The 26,482-nt window shown below is 44.0% G+C and overlaps 2 protein-coding genes across 3 annotated transcripts in view; one reads left to right on the forward strand and one right to left on the reverse strand.

Moving 5' to 3' along the window:
- Nucleotides 1-2,335, forward strand: part of HPS3 (HPS3 biogenesis of lysosomal organelles complex 2 subunit 1) — a 38,540-nt gene extending 36,205 nt beyond the window's left edge. The window contains exon 17 of the mRNA XM_075937698.1: nucleotides 916-2,335. Coding sequence (XP_075793813.1) covers nucleotides 916-1,043 — 128 coding nt within the window. The 3' untranslated portion in view covers nucleotides 1,044-2,335. The remainder of the gene's footprint in view (nucleotides 1-915) is intronic.
- Nucleotides 2,336-7,618: 5,283 nt separating this feature from the next.
- CP (ceruloplasmin) overlaps nucleotides 7,619-26,482 on the reverse strand; it is a 36,504-nt gene continuing 17,640 nt past the window's right edge. Inside the window, exons 8-19 of one of the 2 annotated variants that reach the window (XM_075937696.1) lie at nucleotides 26,084-26,224; nucleotides 25,722-25,933; nucleotides 24,451-24,601; nucleotides 23,510-23,722; nucleotides 20,786-20,987; nucleotides 16,954-17,093; nucleotides 14,916-15,044; nucleotides 13,310-13,416; nucleotides 11,895-12,111; nucleotides 11,379-11,518; nucleotides 10,558-10,720; nucleotides 7,619-7,913 (exon numbers count right to left, since the gene is read on the reverse strand). In XM_075937696.1, coding sequence (XP_075793811.1) covers nucleotides 7,843-7,913; nucleotides 10,558-10,720; nucleotides 11,379-11,518; nucleotides 11,895-12,111; nucleotides 13,310-13,416; nucleotides 14,916-15,044; nucleotides 16,954-17,093; nucleotides 20,786-20,987; nucleotides 23,510-23,722; nucleotides 24,451-24,601; nucleotides 25,722-25,933; nucleotides 26,084-26,224 — 1,886 coding nt within the window. In that variant the 3' untranslated portion in view covers nucleotides 7,619-7,842. Of the gene's footprint in view, nucleotides 7,914-10,543; nucleotides 10,721-11,378; nucleotides 11,519-11,894; nucleotides 12,112-13,309; nucleotides 13,417-14,915; nucleotides 15,045-16,953; nucleotides 17,094-20,785; nucleotides 20,988-23,509; nucleotides 23,723-24,450; nucleotides 24,602-25,721; nucleotides 25,934-26,083; nucleotides 26,225-26,482 lie in introns of those variants that run through there. The other variant, XM_075937697.1, reaches the window with a different exon arrangement.

A 26,482-nucleotide genomic window follows, 5' to 3' on the forward strand; every position in this document is an offset into this window, starting at 1 on the left:
CTATGCTGTGTTGCTTTTGGTCACTAGAATTATGCAGAAGGAAGCAGTCCTGTATTTGTTTGGGAGATGGGGGTAGATCTTTAGCCAAAGGAAGTGGCCCAATGACTTTTTGATGTTCCTCTTCCTGAGACTGGAATTTTTTTTCCCTTTTCCTCTGGAAACTTGGCAGAAGAGGCAGTGACCACCCATGACAGCTGCCCTTGTCCCCTTACTCATTGTTGTGGAGGAAATAATAATAGACTAGGTGGTTTGACTCTTTCATAGCCAGTTCAGAATGCTGAATAAAGTAGTCATTTTTTCCTCATAACAAGACCTTTTACAACTCCTGCATAATGAGTGAATAGAGGAGGGTCACTACTAAATTGCTGTAGAGAGCAGGACAGCGCTCACTTTAAGAATCACAAAAAATGGTAAACTTCAGTTGTCAGATGGTCATTGTCTCAGATGGTCATTGTCTCAGACGGTCATTGTCTCATCATCTCATTGTAATTGGTATTAATTGACCCAGGAAACCCTCTAATCAAATAACTTTGTCTCCTAGGTTGCTCCTAATATGTTATGTGCTAGGTTACATCGTCAGTATAGCTTTATTTTAACGCTTCCTTTCAATGTTATGAGGTGTGGAAGGTGCTAGAAGAGACCTGCATAAGGTTTGGTGTTGTATGTTGAGGTGATGAGTTCAGAGAGGCATTATAGTACTGAAACACAGCACTAAATCCCTAAACAACCCTGAACTGCAACAGTCACTTCTCAAACTTTCCCAGTTGCCATCTGTTGCTATTCCGGTCTTTCTGTTAAATCTACTGTCATCACAACATTTAGTATTTTGCTGAGTTAGTTAAGCTTAAGATCATATCTGTAATATGTTGCATTTAATATAGATGATTTTAAACAGTGTTCTCTCTCCCTCTGCAGAAACTTTATCCATTGTTGCCATGGAACTGGAGCTAAGGGATTTCCTTAATGTTCTACCAGATGATGGGACTGCAGCATTTTTCCTGCCACATCTTCTTCAGTGCAGCAAAAGGAAAACAGTGACTTAAACACAGTGAAAAATGTGAAGTTGAAAGCGCTGCAATAAACAGGCAAAACTATATGGTGGAATTGTACATAAAATATTGTGGGAGTCCATCTGCTTATATAATCTACACACCTAATGGGTGTGGTCCACTGTCCCATGTAGTGGCAGTTACACCACTTACAGCAAGAGATAAGAACAAGGAAATCTATAGCCTTTGGTGAGAGCCAGTTGGCTTTATAGCTCAAGCTGTAGAGACTCTACACTAAGCTCCAGAGGTCCTAGGTTCAAATCTGTCTGGTGGTGGTTATACTTGCAAGTTATCTGGGTTTATTGGAAAAACCAGCCTCTCTTGCTTGTTACCTTATTAAATAGTATATGCAACAACAATCATCACTTGAGGTAGAGTATCAATTTTGTAAATGACAGAAAAGCATTTCCAGTGACAAAATGTCATTGATACTGGCAAATCATCTGGAACTGAAGATTGTGTAATTCAGCCAATAGTTGATAAAGTTCAGACTTTTCCTGAGTGAGAAAAATATCACTGGAATGGCAGAAGGAATATTGCACTACATAAAGTTACACACAATTCTATCCTGCTGTAGTGATTATGTAAAAGTAAAGCAGGGAGTGGAAACTGTCACTTTTGGATCCTGTGCCTTTAGCTAGTGAAGCCCCAATCCACAAAAACACTTACGCTCCTGGGTGTCTTTAGGCATGTGCATCGTCTCATTGAATTGTTCTTCCAATTAGAAATCATAGGGACTTGTCACATGCTTATAGATATATATGCACGTGCTTGAGTAGGTCAATCGAATTCAGGTTGAAAGAACAAGTTAGAGGGAATCCTGTTTGCATGGTTAGAGTTATGTACGTGCTTAAGACTTTGTTGGCTCAAGTTTTATTAATCAGGTTTGTAGAAAGTGTTTCCTAAGATAAATAAATATCTTTCTATAAGTAGGTGATGTTTTGGTAAGGGGTTACAGATGTTTTCTCTTGCTTGTTTCTCCTTCTCCAATCACTGTATTTGGTATTTAACTTACAACAAGAATTTTCACCCATGGTACTTTCTAGGTACATTATTTTCTATCTGGACCACCAAACTAGGTGTCTGAAGTCTTTTTTTTAAACCATATATTTGAAAAGGGGTCTCTCTCAACTATTAGGTAACTTTTCCTCTCTGTTCTGGGAGGAAATGGCTTTTTGGTCATTTAACTATAATACAATTGGAAAAAGCCAGTCATGATGATTGTATGAACAGTGATAATTAAGACTGAGTATTTCGTTTTTATTGTATTAAACTGTTTTTCAAGGTCAAGAGCAGAATTATTTTATACAATGTTACTGAAACTCTACAGCTGTGAGCTAATTGCATTCTGACTATCCCACTAATCATCTGATAATCTAATTAGCTGACTGACTGGATTTCATGTTGTTGTAGAGTTCTGGAGCTCTGAGCATGGCGCAAGTTCTGATGCCTAACCCAGAGGCTGTGAATCAGTCAGGCCATGTATTAAAGCAGATGTTTACAAGTCCATAGTTCAGTACATGAACTTGACAAAGTTTATTGCTAGTATTGGGCCACCATTGTCTACACCAGAGATTGTCAGCAGATCTCTCAGGGATGTGAAAAATCCACATTCCCGATACATTTTTCACACACTGGTATAGCTCCCTCTTTCAGGCGCAAGTTTTCAGCATAGACCAGTCCAAAAGCCTGTGCTTTTGTGAAATTGATTACAGGTATTGTCAGATGGCTTCTCTGTATGTGTTCTTTTAGTGTGATTTCCAGTTCTGTGGCCCAATAGAAGAATTCTTCATTTAATTTAGCTACCTCGCCTTGGGGAGGTGGGTTAACTACAGCAACAGGAGAACTCCTCCTGTTTACTGGAGTGAGTAGGTAAGTGATAGTCGAATACTCGACTACCTGAGAAGCCTAAACTCTATCAGAGGCAGCTGGGGGGAAGGTAGAGAAGGCTTCTGTAAAGTAGCCTCTGCCCATGGAGGGTCAAGGCTCACTGCGAATAGAGGCTGCTCGAGCAGCAGCCCCTATCTGTGGTGACCTTGGTAGTCCCAGCTTGTGCTGGTCCGGAACCGCGGAGGCTCTGCCTTTTTAAATGTAGTAAGAGCCACCAACTCTTACTACATTTAAAATGCAGAGCTGCAATGGTCCTGGAGCCAGCACGGGCTGTGACTGCTCAGTCCCAGCTCGGGCTGGCTCCTGGAGCTACCTCTCCTGTGGCTCTGCAGAGCACCTCCCCTTATCGACTAATCATGTAGTCAATACAAATTGTATAATTAGCCAAATACCCACCCCTTAATATCCCTGTGAGTGAGTGTCTATACTAGGCCTGGGCAAAACACCCCATGGGCCAGATCCAGCCTGTGGATGGAGCAGGGAGTCTCAGGCAGCCTCCCCTGCTTGCCCCACCCCTGCACACCACTCAGAAAAGTGGCTGCTGGGCCCTTTGCATTCCACAAACTGTGAGCCCAGAGGGGCAAGGGGAATGGTGCGTCACAGCTGCTCTTGATCCCAGCACAATCCCATTGGCTGGCTTCTGGCCAATGGAAGCTGCCTGTTTGGAAAAAAAACAGGGGGAGGCATAGCTCAGTGGTTTGAGCATTGGCCTGTTAAACCCAGGGTTGTGAGTTCAATCCTTGCAGAGGCCATTTAGGAATTTGGGGCAAAAATTCATCAGGGATGGTACTTGGTCCTGCTGTGAAGGCAGGGGACTGGACTCAATGACCTTCAAGGTCCCTTCTGGTTCTAGGAGATAGGCAATCTCCATTATTAAAACACCACTTCCCCATCCCCTCAGGAGTACATGGCCCTGCAGGCTGTGTGCAGGTGAACAGGCAGGCTTCTGCCTGAAAAATGTGGTGGGCTGCTGCCTGGGAATCTCACAGGTAAGTCTGAGAGCCAGCCTCTGGTACCCCAGCCCCTCCCTCCCATCCCAGCCCTCTTGTCCCACTCCTACTCCTACCCCCATCTCACATAAGCCAAACGCTCTGTTCCCCTCCTGAGCCCTTACTCCCTCCCAGACCCTGCACCCCTATCCTTGCCCCAGATCACAGTCCCCTCCTGTCCTAGGTCACAACCCAGACCCCTGCAACCCAATCCAGTGCCCAGGTCACAACTTCCTTCTTCACCCAAACTCCCTCCCTGAACTCACAGGCCCTCCTGCACCCAAACCCTTTACCCCAGAGGTGGGCAAGACAGCTTCCATGGGCCAAATCTGGCCCACTAAGCCAATTGATGCAGCCTGCAACTGCTCTGCCACTCTCCTGCCCCTAAGCCAATCGCGACTTGGAGATGGGGAAGCTGGTGTTTTTTTCCAGGTGCTGGCGGGGGTGGAAACAAAGACTTCACATGCTCCCCCTTTCCTCAGGCCAATCAGGCTCTGTGTGTGTGGGAGCAAGGGAAGCCCCCTGGCCTTGTCTCTTCTGCCTGAGGCCCTGCCCCTTCCAGGGCGGTCCGCAACCACTTCAGAAATGTGTGAAGTGGTCTCCTTCAAAAATGATTGCCTACTGCAGTAGCATTGAAGCATTCTATTTTAATTTAGACAGGGCTTAAAAAAGCCTACCTTTATCCTGGAGGAAGAGGCAGGGATAAGTCTAAGCAACCTGGAACATCTGATAGCCAAATTGAGGGTCTGATTCCACTTACATTGATTGTTTTATATTAGTGTGACTCCACTGTTTTCTGCTTACTTCTGCTTTAAAGAAAGCAAAACTGTACCCTTTAAAGAAACAGTTTGTGATGACATCCAGTTATGGAGGAGATCTAGTGTCAAAATATCACACATGGCTGCTAGCACGGGCTCACGTGCTAGCAGCCACGCGTGGACCAGATTGTGGAAAGTTTGAGATACCTACACTAGGCTAATGAACCAAAGCTGAGAGGCTTCAGCCACAAACCCACGCAGTAGTGGGGGCAACCATCAGCAACAGCAGTGGCCACACCATGGCAGTGTTGATTGCCTCACTTGTAACAGCCAGCGGGATACAATCCCGAGTTCCTTCGTACACAGTCCATGTGCTTGGGTTATGTACTGGATAGGAGTTAGTGGGAATTGCTCAGAAAGTCTAAGGGTCTGCTGTGACTCATTACTGGCTTTGGGCCCGGGAATAGGAATGACCCTGTGGTCCAGTGTTTAGGGTGCTCACGTGGGAGGTGAAAGGCCTCCTCCTCCTCTAATCATTCTTCCAGTATTTATCCACGGGGGAACAGCTTCAAAGGAAGCCACTGAGAGAGCCTCACCTCAAAATATCCCAGAGATTAGAGAACTTGCCTGAGGGAGAAGACCCCTGTTCTCGTCCCTTCCCCCACCTCTGTCAGAGAAGGTGGTTGACCCTGGTTTTCTCACACCCAAGTTGAGTGCTCTCTCCACAGGGCTCAAAATTATGAGGTGGTTACCACCATCTCCTCTTCCCACTGGCTTTTGAATGGGATCAGCTCTGTTGATGGGGGAGGGGGAAAAGAATCAGTTGCCCAGGGTCTTGGTGATTTAAAATGGGCTCGGGCTTCAGGCCACCACTGGAGGCATCAGAAGTTTCCTGGGCCCTTTAAATCTCTGCTGGAGCTCGACATGGCATGGTCCAGTTAGTGCTGAGGGAGGTTAGCCTCTAGCTCTGCCCTTTCTGCCCAAGGGCCCCCCTCTTCTGGGGAGCTAGAGCCAAGCCCCTCCCTGCCCAATGTCCAGGGCCTGACAGTCTCTCAGCAGCCCTGAATGGACCCAGTCCAGTAGGTATGCTCTGAGTACACCTGCCAGATCAAGTCCTGACTGACTGATAGTTACATGCCTATGTTTCTTGGGGGCATGGATAACTGAGGCTTAGGTGGGAGACAGGTGCCTGGATACCTAGAGGGAGGCAACACTGCTCCTTCCCAAAGGGAAAAAGCTAGGCACCTGAGGCTAGGTACCTTGAAAAACTTAGGTGCTGGATGAGTTTAGGCACCTTCAGTTGGATGGTAGTGAGGCCAAAACTGGAAATTAGGTGCCTAAATATTTTTGTGGATCTCACCTCACATGCTTCTTTATCAGTTGCCTAAGACACCTGCAGTGTTTGAATTCTGATGAAAATAGATGGGACAGAACTCAGTAAAACTGATTTTATATTTTAATTTGTAGTGACACAGTGTGGTGGAATGTTGTCATAATCAGGAGTGGTAACCAGCACCTGTGACTAAGTGGTTAACTAATCCCTCCTAGCCAAGGTATCAGGTGGTCAGTCAATAACAATGCAGGTAGGAATTTCAAACTGGAAGAGAGGGTTTGTTTTCCTTGTTTGGGGATTTGAAAATAATGTCTGAGCTTTCTGAGGGTTATTTTTTCCCCTCTCTTGTGACTAAGCCTTCAGCCCAGGGACTTTCCCTGAGTATCTATATCAAATGGTGGCTCTTTCCATCTAGCCAGTTTACTATGCTTGCAACTGTAGTTTTGTTTTGATAATAAACAATTGTTTCTTTTTTCTAAAATTCCGGTACTGGTTGACTTGTGTCCTGGAAGGTTTGTCTGTGTGTATCTGCATGCCTGACTGAGGGGTCAGCTATCAGAGACTGCAGCTTGTTTTTCTCTCTTCTTTTTCAAGCTCTTTAGGTGAAAGAGGTTGGGGTACCCTTGGGGTTGGTTTCAAATGTCCACCCCTGTTTTATTTTGGGGTTAAAAGCACTTGAAGGTGGCAGCGGATTCCCCAAAATCTGGATATTAGGATTTTGGGGGGAAGTTTATACCAGAGCCTGTAGAGGCAAAATTTTGGAGTGCTCTTGCGGGCCCCCAACTTCTGCATAGTTGTGCCAGAGTGGGGAACAGCCTTGACAGATGTTCACACCACACCAGGCCCATACCCGGTTAAGGTGGCTAATGCTGGCCAATTAGCTGCCTTGCCTGCACCTGGAGGAGTAGCCAGGCCCAGGCACCATGAGAAGTAATGAAAGGAGGAAACTCACTTGGATACAAACAACCGGGGCCTGTATGAAGCCAGGTAGCTGAAGGCAAAATGAGGCTGCAGCCTCTCTCCAAGGCAAGAGTGAGAGAGGAGTTTGGCCCTCAGGAAAAGGAATACCTAGAGGAGAGTGGAGAAGAAACCTGAGAGAAGCAATTTAGTGAGAAGTCCAGGGAAACCACAGCAGTCCAGTTCAGTGTGGGGCAGTGCAGACCTTGGCTGCTTGTTTTGAAGTCCCTGAGATGGAAGGAACCCAAAGATGAGCATGGGCCTAGGTTCCCCTACCAGCCACTGGGAGAGTGGCAGAGGCTGGGCAGTGAATTGGAAGACTGCCTGGGACAGCCAGTACAGAGAGACTTCGGTACATATGCTTGTGCCGCCTCCCCTGCCAAGGGGAAAATTGCAGATATGGCCAGAGGTCCAAGCCCCAAAAAGGGAGACATTAAATCATGAGACAGACTGAGCACCAGAAAGAAGAGGCATCAGATTGGCAAAGCTAATCCCCAGAGCCACTGGCAGGAGGTGCTCTAGAGGTGAGTAGAGCATGTTGTGATAGTGCTTATTTACATATGCAGGTTCTTCAGGTGCTAAATGATAAATACCATTCTTATGCAGAAGTGACTGAAACAGAAAATGGCCGTACCAGGAATGGAATGTTAATTATACAAGGTTTTTTATTTATGAAAAAAGTAATGTGTAGGTTCTATCGTTACATGGCTGTTCCAAACTATGATCCATGCATTACCAAGTTTCTTCTTGGTGATTCAAATGAAACTTGTGAACCAAAGTTGAGAGAGGATGTGTCCAGATGATCTTTCTGAAGAAGCATTCATCAAGTGAAGAATTTAGAGATTTCTTGTGATGATTCAATTCCTTCATTCAGTTGTGTCTGCTGTGGTTTTGTGTGTGAACCGCTCAAACATCCTTGGCAGCCACGACTGTTGCTCTGCAAAGGGGAAAAGAATTTTCGTAAACTTCGTGTCAGTGCAACAAATTAATTTTGGTATGCAAGATAAACCTAATACAAACTGATACATATATACATACCCATTCTTTACAGAAGTTAGGATCCAAATTCAAAACCCCACACTAAAATGCTGGGTGTTCAGATGAGGCTTTATGACATGAAACTAACTCTGGCCAGGTCTACATTACATCCGGCAGTTCAGCTTAAGGTACATAACCCCAGCTACATAGAATACAAAGATGGAATCTGTCTACCTTTTATCCCTTTCTAGCTCAGGAAAGTTTAGGAGTGTTTAGGGTGTGTGGGGTTTTTTTGTTTTGTTTTTAAAGAATGGTCCTAATTTGATTTAAAAAATGTAATAATTCCTTAAATATTTACTCATGGTGTTTGTTTTTAATGCAGGCCCATTCTGAAAACCTGTTGTCTTTTGTGAGCAATCCCATCTGGGACAGATATTTGTCTGAAGGGTCAGATCTCAACTCTCAAATGCTTGGGGAGGGAGAATAGGGGAAAAAAATCTTCACTACTATCTTCCTTTTATTTTGTTGATGGCCAGCCTTCTCCTTAGCTAAAATACCCTCCCTAGCATGAGATTTTTTTCCTGTTTCTATGATCTGTTCTTCTGCTCATTGTCACATCCTGTACTTACAGATTCCGCTCCCCCCCTCCCCCCGGCATTCCTTTTCCTGAGTTGACTTTTCTTGAGTTTCAGGCTTTTTGTAAAGCAATTGTTTTAAAAGTCTGTCTGTCCGTGAGTCCATTTGTTCAAGAACTCCTAAACAATAAGAGCTAGGGCCACCAAATTTGGTATAGAGCTTCTTCTTATCCTAATTTACAGCAGGTCAGACTTTGGTTGTTTCAGGAAAACAGGATGTGCCTGGAATCTGATTGTTTTCCATAACATGGAAAGGAAGGAGTAGTCCTGTGCACCTTAGAGACCTAACAAAAATACATATAGTATGAGGTTTCATGGGCAAAACCCACTTCATCAGATGGAAAGGAAGGGGGTTGATAGAGGGACAGTCATCTTGCAGAATGACCTCTGGGGGCAGTGAGTGCAGGGGACAGTTATATTGCAGAGAAACCATATGGGGGTGGGGAGGGGGCAGAAACAGAGTGGCTATCTGGGGCAAAGGCTATCCATGGTGCCCGCCATTGGCCACAGGTAAATGATCCTCCTGGCCCAAAAACCCAGCCCTCAGCCACAGCACTGTGGGAGAGGGAGAAGCCCTGCTGGCCACTGGCCCTACTGCCACAGCCCACCCTGGGACCCTGTTTTTTATATATAAAAAGCATGAGAGGGCCTATATTGCTATAGAAATGGTCATTGTGCCTTGGTAAATGCAAGAAGGCGGCCTTAGCCCAGATTCCCATGTGTAACTGAAATGTTGATCTAAGTGTACACTTTAGATTGTAATGCTTGCTTTGTTTACTTGTATTACTGTAGTAACCTCTCCTTAACTCTTTGATGCCCATAAGAGCTAACAGGAAGCTTTTGCTAACTCTTAACTGTAATTCATCTAAGAATTTGCATGTTTGCTAGGGATAAATAGAAAACCCAGGGTAATATTATCAAAAAGGTCTACATCTTATTGAAAGCCAATAGGATTTAGGTGCCCCATGCACCTAAAAGTAACCAACAGTGCTCCGGATAATCTTTTAAAAATGTGTATTTTATAAGAGATAAATCCACAAACTATGTACTCTACCCAAATATTTGACTTCCCTTTTTTGCAGTTACTTTTCCCTTGGCTTAGAACTATAGTAATATATCAAACTCTTGGGAGTAAATATACTACAGATTGACTGACAGTTTCTGGAGCAGGGCCAGAAATAGAAATATAAGTTTGTGTCCAAAAGAGTGGTAGGTGTTTTGCTACTTTTTGGGATCAAGTAGTATCAGCTTTAGTTGCTCCTGCTTATGCGTGGAATGAGATTCTCAGCCCTACTCTGGGCCTTTTTATGCCAGAGAAGCCTGTCAGAAAGGCAAACGGGATTTAAAATCTTCTGAAGCTTCGGAGAATTCCTCCCTGGATGCAGACACTGAGGAGCAGCCTGCTGTGTTCCAGAGCCACCCATGTAAGCCCTAATGTAGGGGTTGTGCATGAGCAGGGCCTCGGCATGTAGGGTGGTGGAAATTCTGAGCAGTGCTGTTACCTATAGACAGCCCAATGGGGCTGCTGCAACTTGCTATTAGTATTATAGTGCCTAGAAGTCCAAGTTATGGACTATGACCTGTTGAGTTGGGCGTCGTACAAACCTGAAAATACAAATCACTGTCCCAAAAGGCTTACTTAGATAATCCCTCCTTCTACCCTAGGCTGTCAATTACACAGGAGGCTGCCTTGCCCCAGGTTTCTGGAACACTCCAGAAGCAGGGGTGCAGGGATTGCATAAAGCTGCCTGAGTATGTCCTCTCTGGGCTATGAATTCTGTGATGCACCTCAAAGAACACAGTTTCTCCTAGGGCTGAGTTTGGTCCTTTGTAATACTCAGGCCTTCTCATCACTCTCCTTCCTCATGGGTCTGATCATCTGCTGCTCAGCCCCTCAGGAAATGCCTTATATTCAGCAATGCATCCTTGAACATGCCCTCGTGATTGATCCAGGTTAGCCATTCTTACCTTCTTTGGGGAGCACAGTGTAGGTTGTTTCCATGCCACCATGGATATGATCAGTCACATGACAGTGCAGTAACCAGGTGCCAGGGTACTTTGGCAACATTTCTATGGCTTGAAATGTCCCAGGGAAAAGGTCAAAGACATCTGCCCGGTAAACTCCAGTGCGCTTCAAGGGGAAAAGTAACAACAGCAATTATGCCTACACAATGGATAATACAATGTGCTGCCCCGATACAATGGGTTACATTCAACTCAAACTTGCACAGGTGCTTGCTCTCACAGAAGTTATTCAGTAGTCTTACCAGGACTTGTAATGGGAATAAGATGGCAAAGATTTGGCCCGGGATGTCAGAGACACAAGGTGAGAGAAGTGATATCTTTTGTTGGACCAACTTCTGTTTGTTGAGGGAATCAAGCTTTTGAACTAGCCAGAGCTCTTTCTCCAGGAGGCCAACTCCAGAGCAGTCTCACTTCATAGATCCATTAATTGTATGCTTATCTATCTTCCTTTCAAAATTTCTTAACTAAACAAATGTAACTAGAACAACAGTGTGAGGTATGGGGGAAGCACAATCTCATATCATGAGTGTGGCAGTTCGGAGGTGAATTGTGAAAACAGCATGAAACACTTACTTATAATAAATCCCATTAGTAAACATTACCTAGCCTTCTCTGAGGCATCTTGGTATGATCAAATATTAGTTTTATATATAAACACTGTAAATTCAAGTTACAGCACTGTGGTTTAATATTGTAAATCTCATTCTCTCGTAATAGTCATGTAAAGAGTGAACACAGTACAAAAACATTTAAAGGATTTTTACCTTATAATCAAAGCTATGGCCATGGAAATGTGCTGTATGCATGTCTACTTCATTTCCCATTCCCATCAGGTACCAGCTTACTTTATCTCCAACATGCATTGTAAGGCCTTGTAAGTTTCCAAACATTTTTCCATTAATGGCTAGAAGAAGAGGGGGAAAGAGGGAGAAACAAAACACATGTATTCCAACATGTTTGTTTGCTGATGTTATTTAACAATTCATTATGATCTTGGGGATAAGGATTTCAATTGGGATAACTTTTTATTGGGGGAAAAATGAGATTGATATAAAATATTCAGTATTTAATGGGACTTAAACATGTGCTTAAGTTCTATTTATATGCATATGCTCAGGCGCTGTCCTGATGTTCTTTCCTGTCTCAAGAGTTTGGGCCTAATAACTGGACATTCATTAAAGTTTGAAAAGTCACATAATACACTCAAAGATCACACATTTTAGATGCAAATTTGACAGTCAGATTTCAAAGATCCATTGAAATGAAATTAGGATACGTACCGTGCATTTTATTGCTTTCAATAAATTCCTCATCTTCTTTGTCTACATTGTCTGGATTGGTAGAATAAGTTTTGATATTTTCATCCAAGTACCAAGACTCGTTTTCATCAAAAACCATAAAAAGAAGAGCAAGTTCGACTCTCTTTGGTAATAGAAATGTGGGAATATATTGCTTGCGACAGATGACAAGTGTACCTATTAATCCACTATAGATATCCTGAAAACATAAAGGAACAAAATTCTCATGGGAGCCTTATGTAAGCAGAATAGTCTCTAATCTGACTGGAATACTCAGTGTTAATAGCATTACTGACACTGAGTGGCTGTGTCTAGACTGGCAAGTGTTTTCGCAAAAGCATTTGCTTTTGCGGAAAAACTTGCCAGTTATCTACACTGGCCACTTGAATTTGCGCAAGAACACTGACTATCTAATGTAAGATTGTCAGTGTTCTTGCACAAATACTATGATGCTCCCGCTCAGATATAAGCTCTCTTATGCAAATGCTTTTGCACAAGAGGGCCAGTGTAGACAGGTAAAAACTGTTTTGCGCAAAAAAGCCCTAATGGCGAAAATGGAGATCGGGGCTTTCTTGCGCAAAACTGCATCTAGATTGGCACGGACTCTTTTGTGCAAAAGCACTTTTTGCGGAAAAGCGTCCGTGCCAATCTAGACGCTCTTTTCCACAAATGCTTTTAACAGAAAAGCTTTTTCCGTCAAAAGCATTTGCGGAAAATCATGCCAGTCTAGACACAGCCAGTGTGTGTTTTTTTTTTTTTCCTGGGCATTTAGTAATTGACAATTGAACAAGGAAATGTCACAGATAAAGAGGAAGGTTATTCATCTAATCCTAGAGCAGCACAAGGTGAAATACAGCATAAACAGTGGCTGTTTCTTCTCTCCATACATTATAGTTAATGTTATAAAACAGCTTCCATTTTTATCCTGTTTTAACTTGCTTGTCTCTTTCCACAATTCATTAAAGAATTAACTTTTTTTGTACTTGGTCTCCACTCAAACACATACGCAGTAACTTCTGCTTTCAGAATTTTGCTATTGTGCTCAATTTGCATGTGGAATTATGGCAGTTTTCCATGCAAATGACCAATTACATATATGCACCATTAATTCTCATCAGAATTAATGGAATCCACTCTTTTGCTTTCAAGGATTTTTAAAATGGTTGCTTTAAATATTAGTTTACCTGTACATAATAGCAGAAATGAAATGAAAATACAAGGAACTATGGTTTGTTACAAACCTGTAACTCCTTATGGAATTATGCCCTTTAAAATAATAAGTCTGTCTAAACAGCAGGATCTTTGCTTTTAGCAGAGAAAACAGAAAATGGAAGTGTGCCAAACTCCTTTTCCTTTTCACTGAAAAAGAATTTGTTTCACTACCATTAGAAATGTACCTTAACTTTATCCACAGTTGAGTAATAAACCCAAGGAATACACTCGGGATCTCCTTTCCCAGAACCAGATCGCTCAGGGATTTTCCAGACATATGTTCCTATTTCACCTGGATTAAATAGATATTAATGCATATAAAAGGTTATTCACTTTGCTCACCTCCATAATTTTATTTATTCCAATAAACTGATAGCAAGTGATTCAAAGCATGTTGTCAAGGATTGACCAAAAATTGATCAAGTTGATAGGGTTTCCCCTCCCACCCTTGACAATCAAAATCATGCTTTGCAGGACTTAAACAACCTGGTGCATGATACAATGCATTGCCTTTAGGAAAAGTTATCATCTACAAAGTTGTCCTGAAACAGATGGTATTTTACTTTACAGACGGTATTTTTGCAGTGAACTTCCTCTTCTTGAGTGCAGCTGTGGCTGAATCATTGTTGTTTCCCTTTTGTAGCTCCCTGAACTCTGGCACTATCCAAATTCCACCACTTCTTAGCAAAATAACTTTACATTCTATGAAGACAACAGAGGCCAAACTAACTTTTGAAATAGATTTGGCCTATCCAGTCTCTAATAAGAGACTTGCCTATACAAAAACTATGACATGTGACTGCAGGATTTGACACTGTATGGCTAAGGCCAAGTCTACACTTAAAAGCTAAGTTGACACAGCTATGTTGCTCAGGTTATGAAAAATCCACACCACCTAGTGAATAGTTGATCTGTCCTAATCCCTAGCAAAGATAGCACTGGGTTGGTGGCAAAAGTGCTTCTTGGGAGGTGGATTAACTATGACAACAGGAAAACCCCTAACATCACTGTAATGAGTGTCCACACCAGGGCTGCCAAGCTGCCAAGCTTGCTGCCAAGCTTGCTGCCAAGCTCTTTCATCTGGCCCTGCCCCCTAACGTGTTGCCCGGGAGTTGAGGAGGTGCGAGCCCTTTCAACTATTTCTATTTAAAGGGCTTGCGCCTGCTGGTAAGCAGCTTGACAATGCATTAGCAGCTGTGGGGAAGGCATGAGCCCTTTAAATAGAAGCAGTTGAAAGGGCTTGCGGCTCCCAAATAATGTGTTAGTGATGGGACTGGGAGCTGCTAGACCTTTCAACTGCTTCTATTTAAAGGGCTTGCACCTTCCAAGCAGCTGCTAAAGTGCAAGCTTGAAGTAGCAGGAGTTGAAAGGACTTGCCCATGCATTGCCTGGGAGCCCTAGGGGAGGCACAAGCCCTTTCAACTCCTGGTATTTAAAGGCTCCATCCCCTTTTTGCCTGAGGCCCCACACCATCTGGAGTGGCCTACAACCACTTCAGAAATTATTGCCCATCCGTGGTCTACACTAATGTGCTGTAGCCGCTCAGCTGCAACTGTTCACTGTTGCATTTCAAGTGTAGAGGTAGCTTATGATACAGTGCAATAGCTGTAAATGAGCACTGATGACTAATTAACCAATAGTTCTATGAAAATGTTCCTGAAAGCAGTACCAGCTTAGTAAAATTGCAGTGGCTGAGCTAAAGAGGTGGCTTTTGTTGTGGTCCCCACCCCATCATTAAATAGCTTTAATCTTGCTGTGAGAACAGTGGTGTAAGACAAGTGATCTGATTACCTGGCTGAGTTATCGCAGCAGTGGAACTGTCTGTTTTCACTCCATGGGCGTGTATAGAATAAGGTCTGCTGGCCAAATTCTTAAAAACAATTGTAACTTTATCTCCAACTTTTGCATGAAGCAGTGGACCTGTTGGGTTGAAAAGAAAGATGAATCTTTCCTAGCTCAAAAGCTGTAAAGTCTGCTTCTTGTGCTGTGTGAAGATGCAGCTGATGTGAGCAAGAGGTCTCTAATACCTAACCCAGGAAATCAGTCCAAAACTGGTGAATTATTCATTATGCAAACATGCAAAAAGTACACTTACTAAACCCAAATTGTGTGCAACTGTAAATGAATTAATTTCTGCTTCTATATCCCTATTTCCATCAGTCATCCTGTAACTGAACCCAACCACCTTGTTACCCTCATTAAAAACGGAGGCAAAGGTAGGTATTGGGCCATGCCTAGGTTATATTTAATCTTCACACTTTCGGAGTTTAGTGGTCCAAACTCCTGTCATCTGAAGAAGTGGGCTGTGCCCACAAAAACTCATGATACCATCTACATGTTTTGTTAGTCTATAAAGTGCTACCAGAACATTTGTTATTTATGCTTTTTTCTTGTTCGTCAAGTTTGTTCTGGAGCCCCTTCCTATGGGTCTTTTTGCCCTGCTTGGAATGCAGGCTTTCAGCCACTTTGACTTAAAGTAATTCCAGGCCTCCTCCCTAGCCTTGATTTTTTTTTTCTTCCATAATTCCCTTAACTTTTCAGTTTGCCATTTTGAAATCTGACCTTATTTTTGTTTATACTTCCATTTAGTTTAAACCGAATTAACCCTTGATTACTCAGACGAAGGCTGTTCTCTACAAACCATTCATAAGGTTCTCACTACTTCTCAAGACTAAATCCAAAATGGCATCCCTCTCTTGCTGGTTTGATGACTGTTTGGTGAAGAAGTCTGTTGGCTGTCACATCCAGGAAGAGCTGGAATCCTACCATTCTTTATAGCATTAGTTCTCTAATCTGTATCTGGGAATTTTTTCTTCCATAATGCCACAATTCCTTGAAACATTTATTCCTGTATTTTTTGGTAGAAATGGGCATTTTTAGGGCTTGTGTTCTTTGTATTATGGTCCACTGAGCCCAAACTCTGGCTTTTAAATAGCTAGAGGTGGACATCTAAGGTCTACAATGGCTTTTGTTTTATTGCACCTAAACAGTTGGCCTAATTTTTGAAGGTGCTGAGCATCTCCAGCTCTCATTGAAATCCATATGGGTTTATCTGTCTAACATTAGGCCAGATTTGAAAATAGTGCCGTATACACTTTAAATATATTGCATGAGCAGGTGAGGCCTGTTGTTGACTGGGCTAAGTCATTTTGTGTAGATTACACTTACAGGAAAGTTCAAGAAATTAAATGTATGTAATAGAATTTTTGATTAATGTGCTTGCAAAAGGGAAGTAAAAGAACAGTTTTAAAATTGTAGGATTTCAACTTCAAACATTATTCATTGTACTGAATAATTACCACACACAGTACATTTGAATCAGAAACTTGCTAAAGCTCCCATTTCTTTTTCCATAACTCATTTGAATTAGTTTTTTAATTTGTAACAGTAAAAATTTGAATGAGGCGCCAGTTGAAAGAGACTATTTTAATTTAACATATTTTTTTATGAACTCTGATCATAATAGTTATGACTTTTTTCTGATGAAAAACAAAAATTATTATTTAAACTTTTCACCCAGTATATTCTAGCGTAAAAAGTGGTCCATTCAGCTAATTAAGTGGCAGGATTGATTATGCAAAATTGGGTAGCTGTAGGTAATTGAAATATGACTTTATTTTGCACAAACAAACTCATAATAGATGTGTTCGTAAACTCTGACTTCTGAAGGTGTTTTCTGTAATCTCACTTATATCTATGTAAACTAAGAGTAATTATGCTCACATACTGATTGTGAGTAGAAGCAGGCCTGATGTTGTTGACTTAGGTCACTGCATTACGATACATGAACTATACATTTCTCTCAGCTCTAAATTCATTATGGCCATACCTAAAATTTCCAGATGCTGATGCTCCTCTGCCCTTTCCTTTGGAGTGCTGAATGTCCTGTCCGTGTATTCCCTATAGACCACTTTCTTGTACTTTGAGCCAATGAACTTTTCTTCTTTATTTAAAAATGGATTTCCAGGGCTAGAGGAAAGAAGACAAAATGAGGAATTCAAAAAAAGCCTCCTTCTGTGTTCCTACAACATCCTTCACTACTGTGTTGGGGCCTTGTACAGTTAGCCCTAATAAAACTATGAACACAGCTAAATGCTATACTAAATGTATCACTGAACTGGGTATTTCTACTGTCCACATTTTGTTGTTGTGCTGTGTCCCTGGCTCACAAAGAACACACAGCCACTGGGAAGAGGCTAGAATCTCAGCAGGGATCCAAACGACAACCACCTCAAAGGCTCAGATTCAGCAGAGCAGGTGAGCATTGATTGAAGTCAGTGGACCTAAATGACTTGTGTCCTTTCAAAGCTGGGTTCTTGCCTGTGTACCCAGTGAGCTGAGAAGCTAGTCACTTTGTGCGGAGTTAGACTGATACACAAGCTGTTCTTGCCAGAAGCATCTTTAGCACTTAAATGACCTCAGCTGTGGATTGCACGCAGACATTAGTGCTGGAAGTAGGGGTGGTGCTGCAGCCCCTGGCTTGAAGTGGGTTTCCATCATGTATAGGTTTTACAGTTCGGTTTAATGGCTCTGAGCACCCCACAATGCGGTGTTCCAACGCTCCTGTAAGCAGAGATAGATGCATCCCTACAGCCCATAATTAGGTGCCTGCGATACCGGAGGAAGTATCCCTGACTGTGGGTCACCATGTTACCCCCATCTTAGCGAGAGAGATTTGCTGGTATTAAAACTGTCTGGTGCTAAGCTCTCTGACACTATTAGCCATCTAAACAAATTCCTCCAGGGCTCTGCCAGCCCTTGGTTTTCTGTGGAGATTAACACTTGGGCTGTGTCTACACTGGCGCAATCTTGCGCAAGTAAACTGACATTCTAATATATGAAATCAGGGTTTCTTGCGCCAGAAATCTGACTCTCCTGCTCAGGAATAAGCCCTTTTGCACAACTGTTCTTGTGCAAGAGGCCAGTGTAGACAGGCAACATGAATTTCTTGCGCAAGAAAGCCCTATGGTTAAAATGGCCATCAGAGCTTTCTTGCGCAAGAGAACATCTACACTGGCATGGCTGCTCTTGCGCAAAAGCACATGCCAGTGTAGACTCTCTCTTTTGGAAGAGTTTTTGCACAAGAACTCTTCCACAAAAGAGTTTTTGCACAAGATCATGTCAGTGTAGACGTAGTCTTGGTGTACTCCAGGGACTGGGTACCTCAGAAGTGTTTATCCCCCTGTAGTGTCCAGTCCCTTCACAGGACACTCTCACTGATTACCAGGTTTGCTAATATACACACACCAGCTTGTTGGAGTCAACTGAGTAATAGCTCCATTATAACACCACAGCACTGTGCTCTGTTTATACTGAAAGTAAAAAAATAGGTCAACTACAAAGGTTAAGGAATATGCTTCAAATAAAACAAGTATAACACTTCACTAGATAAAAAATTGTGTCCCCTCCCCCAAAGAAGCTAATTGTGTCTAAAGCAAAGTCCATAGTCTAGAACCCCTAGTCAGGTGTTCTAGTCTCTAGTGCTTTGCATACACCATGAACAAGGGGAGGAGAGATTTCCTACAGTGCTTCATTTACAATTGACAGAGATGCTGTCCTCTTAAAATATCCTCAGTGAATGCTTTTTGCAACATTATAATGACCAACTTTCATGAGACACATACAAGATGCTATTTCTGTAGAATGCCATGAAAGCAATAGGCTAGGTGTAGGCTGATAAGGAGTTGCTCACAGAGTAATGCATGCTTTGCCAGCTGGCACCAATTGGCCTTTGACTCTGCTATGACTCTGTAGGAGGAGCAGAGCTTAGGTGGCATCTTCCATTGGCTAGCTTAGATGGCTCTCCACCACTAGCTTTTGAGGATCTTGTCTTTAGGCACTTATCTTTTCCCATTTATTTCACAGGAAACCAGGATGCCTATTACTCCAATCTTTGTGGTTCCCAGTAATTTTAAAGGTGCCTAAAAGTTAGGCATTGCAATTCTCAATGTCACAATGCCTAAATCCCTTTGTGGATTCAGGGATAGGAAGAAACTGGCAAAGTGCTGCAAGGAGTGAGAATTGCCAGAAAACAGAGTAGTTGAATGAGAAAACAGTGAATTGTGGAGGGGGGCGACGGGAGGAAGTGAATGGAAATATGAGCAAATTAACAGATGTAAATATAAACAAACTAGCCCATCATAAGATGCGTTTTCAGGTCTCTCCTCCACGTTGGTCTTCTCTCCTGAATCTCTGGTCTCTCACTCCGTCTCTCTTTCTCTCCCCTCCTTGTACTGCCTCCCCCTCTCTCTTTCAGCTCTCCTCCACCTCCTGCCTCTCTCTCTGTCTCTCTTTCTCTTCTCCCCCTCCTGCCTCTCACTCAGGGCACCACGGAGCCCAAACAGTCGCTTGCGCCACTTGCTCCCACGCGGCAGCCCGGCTGAGCAGCGCAGAAGTCAGCTGAGCGCCATGGTGGGAGGTGAAGAGGGGCGGGGCGGTGATGTTCACGGCCACGGGGCAGGACCTGGAGCCGCTGTCATGCCATGTCACCACCCCGCCCCCCCCCTTCGCCTCCCGCTGTGGTGCTCGGCTGACTTCTGTGCCACTCAGCTGGGCTGCCACAGGGGAGCCCAAACAGCTGCTTGCTCTGCTTGCTCCCCTGCAGCGGCCCGGCTGAGTGGCGCAGAAGTCAGCCGAGCGCCATGGCGGGAGGCGAAGAGGGGCGGGGTGGTGACATTCAGGGCCCAGGGGCGGAGCCTGGAGCTGCTGTCATGCCACACCTCACCGCTCTGCCCCCCCCCCTTCATCTCCCACCATGGTGCTCGGCTGACTTCTGCATTGCTCAGCTGGGCTGCCACAGGGGAGCAAGCGGCCATTTGGGCTCCCCTGCAGTGGCCCGGCTGAGTGGCGCAGAAGTCAGCCGAGAGCCTCGGCGGGAGGCAATAGTGCCACGCAGAGGGAACAGCCAGCGTTACAGAGTCACAGACATTGGGCTACTCTATATATATGATTACATGGTGTATTTCTTTAGCCTACCCTGGAATTGAAAGCTGAATAATGTCAATAATAGCCAATGAATATCCCAACCGGATGCATAGTCACACAACATCTTATAAACTTTCATAGTGAAACAGATCTGGCTAAGGGATAGCAATTCTCCTTTATAAATATATAGGAAGTAAAGAGAAGGGTAATTCTTAAAATGTTTACTATCTGAACTCTGCATGGAGCCTGGGGCTCTAAGAAAGTAGGTGAGATGTGACATGTAAGTGTTTTTGGCATTCTGTGCTTCAAAGTAGCCTCCTTGGATCTCCCATATTCACCACTGTCATATGATTTCATTTGTACACATGCCATATGTATAGGAAAGGTCACGCTCTGCTGAAAACCATTGTTCTGTGAAAATATGCATCTCCGTGTGTATGAAGTTGAGATTTTGCTATATGAAGTTGTTGAAATATGTTAAGTTTTGGAATCTTCATTGCTAATACCTTAGTGACAATAAAGGGGGTGATCCATAAGTAGGTGAGTTGTAAACAAGGGATTTTGTACATAAGAGGCACAACACAATGGGATTGCTAAATCCTGTGACTCAAGGCCCAGCAGGACATTCCAGGGCTAGTTTCTTGTCCAGTCCCTCCTCCCTGCCTCATAGATAACCACACACACAAAAGATAGCTTCAGATATGTTGGTGATGGGGTTTGGGGATATTCATTATTACCTTTCCTCATGGAATTGATGCCTCTCCTGTTCCCAGGTCCTGTTTGGAGAATAGTCCCATTCTATTTCCACTGCTGCAATATAATAAGTCTTCTCATGCAAATAGAGCGATGGAGTCCACCAACTGCATTTTTTCACTTTGTATTTCTGTTTCATGCCTCCAGTGTAGTGATCTGTTGTCAGGCACTCCACTTCAAAAACCCCTAAAGGGAGAACAAGCACGGAGGTGAAAAGAAGATCTGCACAGCTAGGAACCCTCAACCTGTGTCATCTATGCATAGGCACAGGAACTAGGAGGAGTGCAGGGGATGCTGCAGCACCTGGGGTCCTAGTTGCCACCCTCACACACTGAGGAGCCCCACTGCCAGCCTCATGTGCTAAGGGCTCTCTTCTGCCACGCCTTAGTCCTGGCTGCCAGTCCTGCATGTCGGGGAGCTCTGATGCTGCCTCTGTTCCAGGAGTCCTGCTGTGCTTTGGTCCTAGCCTCAGCTGGTGGGAGGGGAGGGGGGAAGACAGAGGTTGGATTTCAGCACTCCTACTCTTAAAGCTGTTCCCACGCCACTGCACTTATATCTGTGCTGTATCACCTGTGTTGATTTAGATCAGTGATTCCCAACCTTTTTCCCAGGGAGGAATAACTTTTCATATCCCGAGGAAACCCTACCTATGAAAACATTTGCTTGGCCAGAAAAAGTTGACAGTGGGAAGCGGTGTGTGTGTGTGTGTGTGTGTGTGTGTGTGTGTGAGAGAGAGAGCTTACATTGTAAGAAAAAGATTTGGGAGTATTTTTCCTGTCTTTTTTTGTATATCAAATATCCTCCCCCTCCCACCTCACTCTCTCTTTCTCTTCTCCTCCTCTTCTTGCTTCTCTCTCTCTCCTCCTCCCCCTCCTGCCTCACACTCGCGGAGCCCAAGTGGCCGCTTGCTCCCGCGTGGCGGCCCGACTGAGTGCTGCAGAAGTCAGCTGAGCACCAGGGCGGGAGGCGAAGGGTGTGACAGACGCTCCAGGCCCCGCCCAGCATTATTTATTCCATGATTTCTTGCAGAACCCCTGATGACGGTCCACGGAACCCTGGTTGGGAAACGCTGATTTAGATTATATATGCCTTGAAGCACAGATCATAAGCTCTTGTAAGATGCAAGGTGCTTGCCTAATGGTCCTACTCACAGTAGTAAAGTTAAAAGTATAAATGTTGGCAGAACTGAGGCCTCTGATTCTGCTAACCCCCCACCACTCTCAAAAACAGGAAAACAAAGGAAGGTGCCAGTCTGTTTAGCAATCCCCAGGAGAGGAACTGCTCTCCTGGAGTCAAGCAACTTGGGCAACTAAGTAAGAGAATGAATTAAGGGCCCATCTTACTCCACACAAAACAGCTGCACGTGTGGAGGTTCTCCCTCCCTTATCACTAATCCTAGACCAGTGGTTAGTGCTGGTTGCTTAGGATGCGGGAGACCCTGCTTTAGTTTTCCTCCTCTCTTCCAGAGGTCAAGAGGGTGGGGAAGATTTGACCAGGGTCTCTGATCTCTCAGGAACCTACCACTGAACTCTGGGATATTCTGATGTGGGGCTCTCCCACTTTGTTCTGGTGAAGCTCTTCCCCTATGACAAATAATGAGAGTGTGACTGGAGCAAAGGCACTGGAGCCAGCGTCTCCTCCCTTCCAGGTGAATTTTCTAACTATTGGGCTACAGAGCCATTCTCTCCCCCTCCCTCTCTCTCAGACCCAATGAACATTCCACTGTGGAAAAAATGCCCAATAGTTTGAGATGCCTTCCAGATCTGTCTCTGCATACAACTTAGGCAGTCGAATGCCTATCTTTCTCTGGTTTGTGGATTGCTCTGGGGCTTAGGTGGGAGATACCTGGAGTGAGGCACCAGGTTCCTGCCCAGAGACAGAAACATAGGTACTGAGGGAATTTTTATCCTGAAAACTTAGACAGAGTGAGCTGAGGAGCCTGCAGGATTTTGCTGATCACAGTGGAACCAAAACTGGAGTTTAGGCATCTAAATAACTCTGTGGATTCAGACCGAAATCTAAAACTGTTCTCAGCTTTACACTGTTCTTCAGTCATCACGTTGTGCAGTAAGCAATGCCCTGAAAAGTCGTGGTCCTCACTTTCATACTGGGGACCACTTTGGTACAGAATCAACTTCTCTTTTTCCAGCAACTCATTGCTTGGTTCAAACTGGCTTGACCCACAAACTAGGCAAAGGGATTCCACTTCCAGCTCTTCTGTACCACTTCATAATCTCCCAACATCCTAGACTGGGAGTCAGAAAGACTTGCACATCCATTACCTCCTCCAACCAGGAAGACAGGGAGTGCGAAGAGTTTGGATTCTAGCTGTGTGCTGACCTGCAGAGCTGAGCTGGTGCAGGGAGAAGTAGAGATAGCAATGTTCTCCTGGTCATGGCCAATATAGAACAGGGAAAGACTTTTGTCTGCTTGAAGTATGAGTCTTTCCCTATGCTGCTTCTGGGAAGCAAAGCTTATACAAACCTTTCCACAGGGCATACTGTAAAAACACACTAGTGCAAAAATCTGTCACTTTGCAAAACTCTGGGAGGACTCCACTGGCTACTAGTGGTTCATCATAGGAAAACTACTGCCATGAAATTAACAATAATTAAATTTCCCACTCTAAGCCTTTATCAGAGGCAATACCACAAAGACCTGAGTGTCCGTAGTAAAGGGGAAGTATAGAAAGGATAGTTATTATTTACCTTCAGAATCAGGCTTCATAATGGCTGTAAGAGAGGTGTGTGGAAACAGGTTTGTGGTGTCCCTTCTTGTTCCTTTAGTTAGCAAAGTATTTTCTGAGAAGTATATCCCATGGATGTCAACCTCTGATCCCAAGCCAATCAAATGCCAAGAAACAATGTTGCCTGTACACATCTCAAGGCCAGGCTGGTTTCCATACATATATCCATTAATCGCTGCAGGAAAGTTGTAAAAGTAAAAAATGTTCCGATTAGTGCATGTAACACTTTCTCTGTTCCATCCATAAACCTGTTGTATTATGTGGTTTCCTAGTCTGACAAATGTATCATTAATGTCCTCTTAAATTGCGTAACTTAGATTGATGGCCTGGAGTAGTGTAAACTAGGCCTGAGACACTGAACAACTGTCAGCTGGGGTTAAATTGTGAAGTAGTGACCTAAAGTGTTTGAAGATGGTTTACTTTATACTGTGCATTAGGGGAGTTGTAGACTACAATGGAGTACAAACACATATTCCAACTGTAACTTAAGTGACCCTTATCAGCCATGCAGTAGATACATTAAAAAGCAATTAATCCTCCAAGAATGCTTAATATTCAGTTTGCATTAATTAGTATGCAATAATATTCTTCCTATTCAGTTACACTTTACCAACTATGATCTTGTCCCCTTCTGCAATTTGCTAGGGAGACATTTTAAATAATATTTATACACAGTTGTAGAGCAAAGAGCTTTTTACTGGTACAGTAATTCCTTTAAAAGGGTTGAACCACAGTATCAAAATGAGCTCAGTGCAGCCTCTAACTTTCTATATAGAAACATGTAAAATTGTAATTCTGCAAACACTATAATTTACTTGAACTGAGATTAAGGTGTGTTGAGAGACTGACAACATACTGAATGACATATTTGCCTATTTAGTTATAATAAAGTTATGACCTTACAGTGCATCTTGTTGGACTCCTGGAAATCCTCATCTTCCTTGTCAATGTCATCAGAATTTATTAGAAACATCAAAATGTTGTCATCCAAGTACCAGCTCAGATTCTCATCAAACACTGTAGCTAGTAGGAAAAACTCCTTGTCTACATTTTTCTGTGGATAAGAACCAGCACAAATAAAAATATAAATGCGTAAATTGAAGGATAGCTTATGGCTTCTATTTGTAAATTACTTTGTGAATATAACTTACCACACAGGAGGCATGCATAAATAGAGCCCTGCAAGATACAAAATTTGTATCTGCATCCATATTGGCAAAAATGAGCCACACATATCCACATCCATATCTGCGGATGCAGATACTGGTGGATATAAAGCAGATCGCTGTGAATTTGCAAGGCTCTATACATAAAGATGGATGGACAGATCAAAACTTTTGTCTGAGGAATTCAATACTCTCACTTCAGTACCCACTCTGTAGCTATCCACACTCTCCTGCCAGAATGTCTGATTACTGACTGGTAGGGACCATTTCCATCGGCGTGGGAAGTAAGGATACAGTAGGTGCTGCAGCACCCTCTAGATTTTGTGCCCTTTGCCAGGTCCCAGCTATTAGCCCACACCTGGGAGCCCCACTGTCACCTGTGGTCTGGGCTGATACCTTCAGAGGCTCCTGCCTGCCTGCTGCCTCTGGAGGTTCCAGACACAGGTCCTGCAAGCTCTGCTGCAGGCCCTGGGGCTCCAACCATTGCCCCCATACCCAGGGCTCTGCAGCTGCTCTCAGCTGTATCACTAGCCTAGGGCAGTGAGGGGTACAGCCGGGGTAAGGTGAGGAAGAGAGGATGCAGCTCAGCATCCTCACCCTAAATATTGTTCCAGCACCACTGACCGACCACCTCTAGCTATGAGGAAACCTCAGTATCTACTTAGCCATTCAGGTCGCGGGCCTCTCTGCTGAGATTTGCCAGCCACGATGTCACTTGGTACCTCTAATGGTGGTGACTTTATGATGTGCATGTCAGCCCATCAGGAACGGAATTAGAACCCTCATTACACACTGTCCAACAAGCACCCATTAAACAGTGATAACCTTTGGTCACTGCTTCCCATGATCTAGAATTAGCCCATTCTCTGCTGAGTAATCCCACCACCACACACACACCAAAACCATTCTCCTACCTCCACACAAAAGTGGTTTTTAGCCTGGCAAATTTTTAAAGACACAGTTCAGGAAGGGTGAGAGTGATGTAAACACTTTTTCTCCTCGATTTACCTGTTTCCCAGAGGGAAGCAGAGTTCCTTTCCTGCATACTAAGAGAGGGCCCACAAGGCCAGAGTTGGTGTCTTTGACTGAATCCGCAGCTGAATAGTAAAGCCAAGTTAAGCAATCTGGATCTTCCTGGGTGGGGCCCACATCTTCTGACACCTTCCACTCATATGTAAATGTAGAGCCAGGACTCACTTGGGAAGCAGGAGCTGCAGTGCCTGTTATAAGATCCAGCATTAAAAAATCTAGCTCAATAGCTAAGCTGGTCATAAACGCAATTACTTTGATCACAAATGCATCAAAATATCCAACTGCTTGTTCCCCTACTCCTCTGGGACTTGCAGGAGTCGCCTGGTTTCCATATTTACCTCCGGAGATGGTATGGTACATGGCACCCTCATTGCCCTTGCTGTAGCTCACTCCATGAGGCTGAATGCTGAACGAGTGGCTGCCATTGTTCTTGAAGGTCACCCTGACGATGTCGCCCACTTCTGCCTTGATGACAGGTCCTAGTAAAGAGCGCAGACTTTAATGGACAGACTGTCGTGATCCAGGTAGAGCATAAAGCTAAGGGACTGAGGAAGGATGTGTGGAAGACAAAATCTTTTCCCTCCTTGAACCCTTTGACAAACTCACTTTGCCAGTTGGTTCAGATCAGGGTGCTTTGGGATCTAGAGCTGTAGTGGGTAAGAGGCCTGCAGCTGTGCCTCGCTGGAGTCCAGCACAAGCAGTAGGGTTCTAGGTTTCATGAAGGGAGAAGCTATGGA

The sequence above is a fragment of the Pelodiscus sinensis genome, chromosome 10, assembly GCF_049634645.1.
Source record: "Pelodiscus sinensis isolate JC-2024 chromosome 10, ASM4963464v1, whole genome shotgun sequence".
Lineage (NCBI taxonomy): Eukaryota > Metazoa > Chordata > Testudines > Trionychidae > Pelodiscus > Pelodiscus sinensis.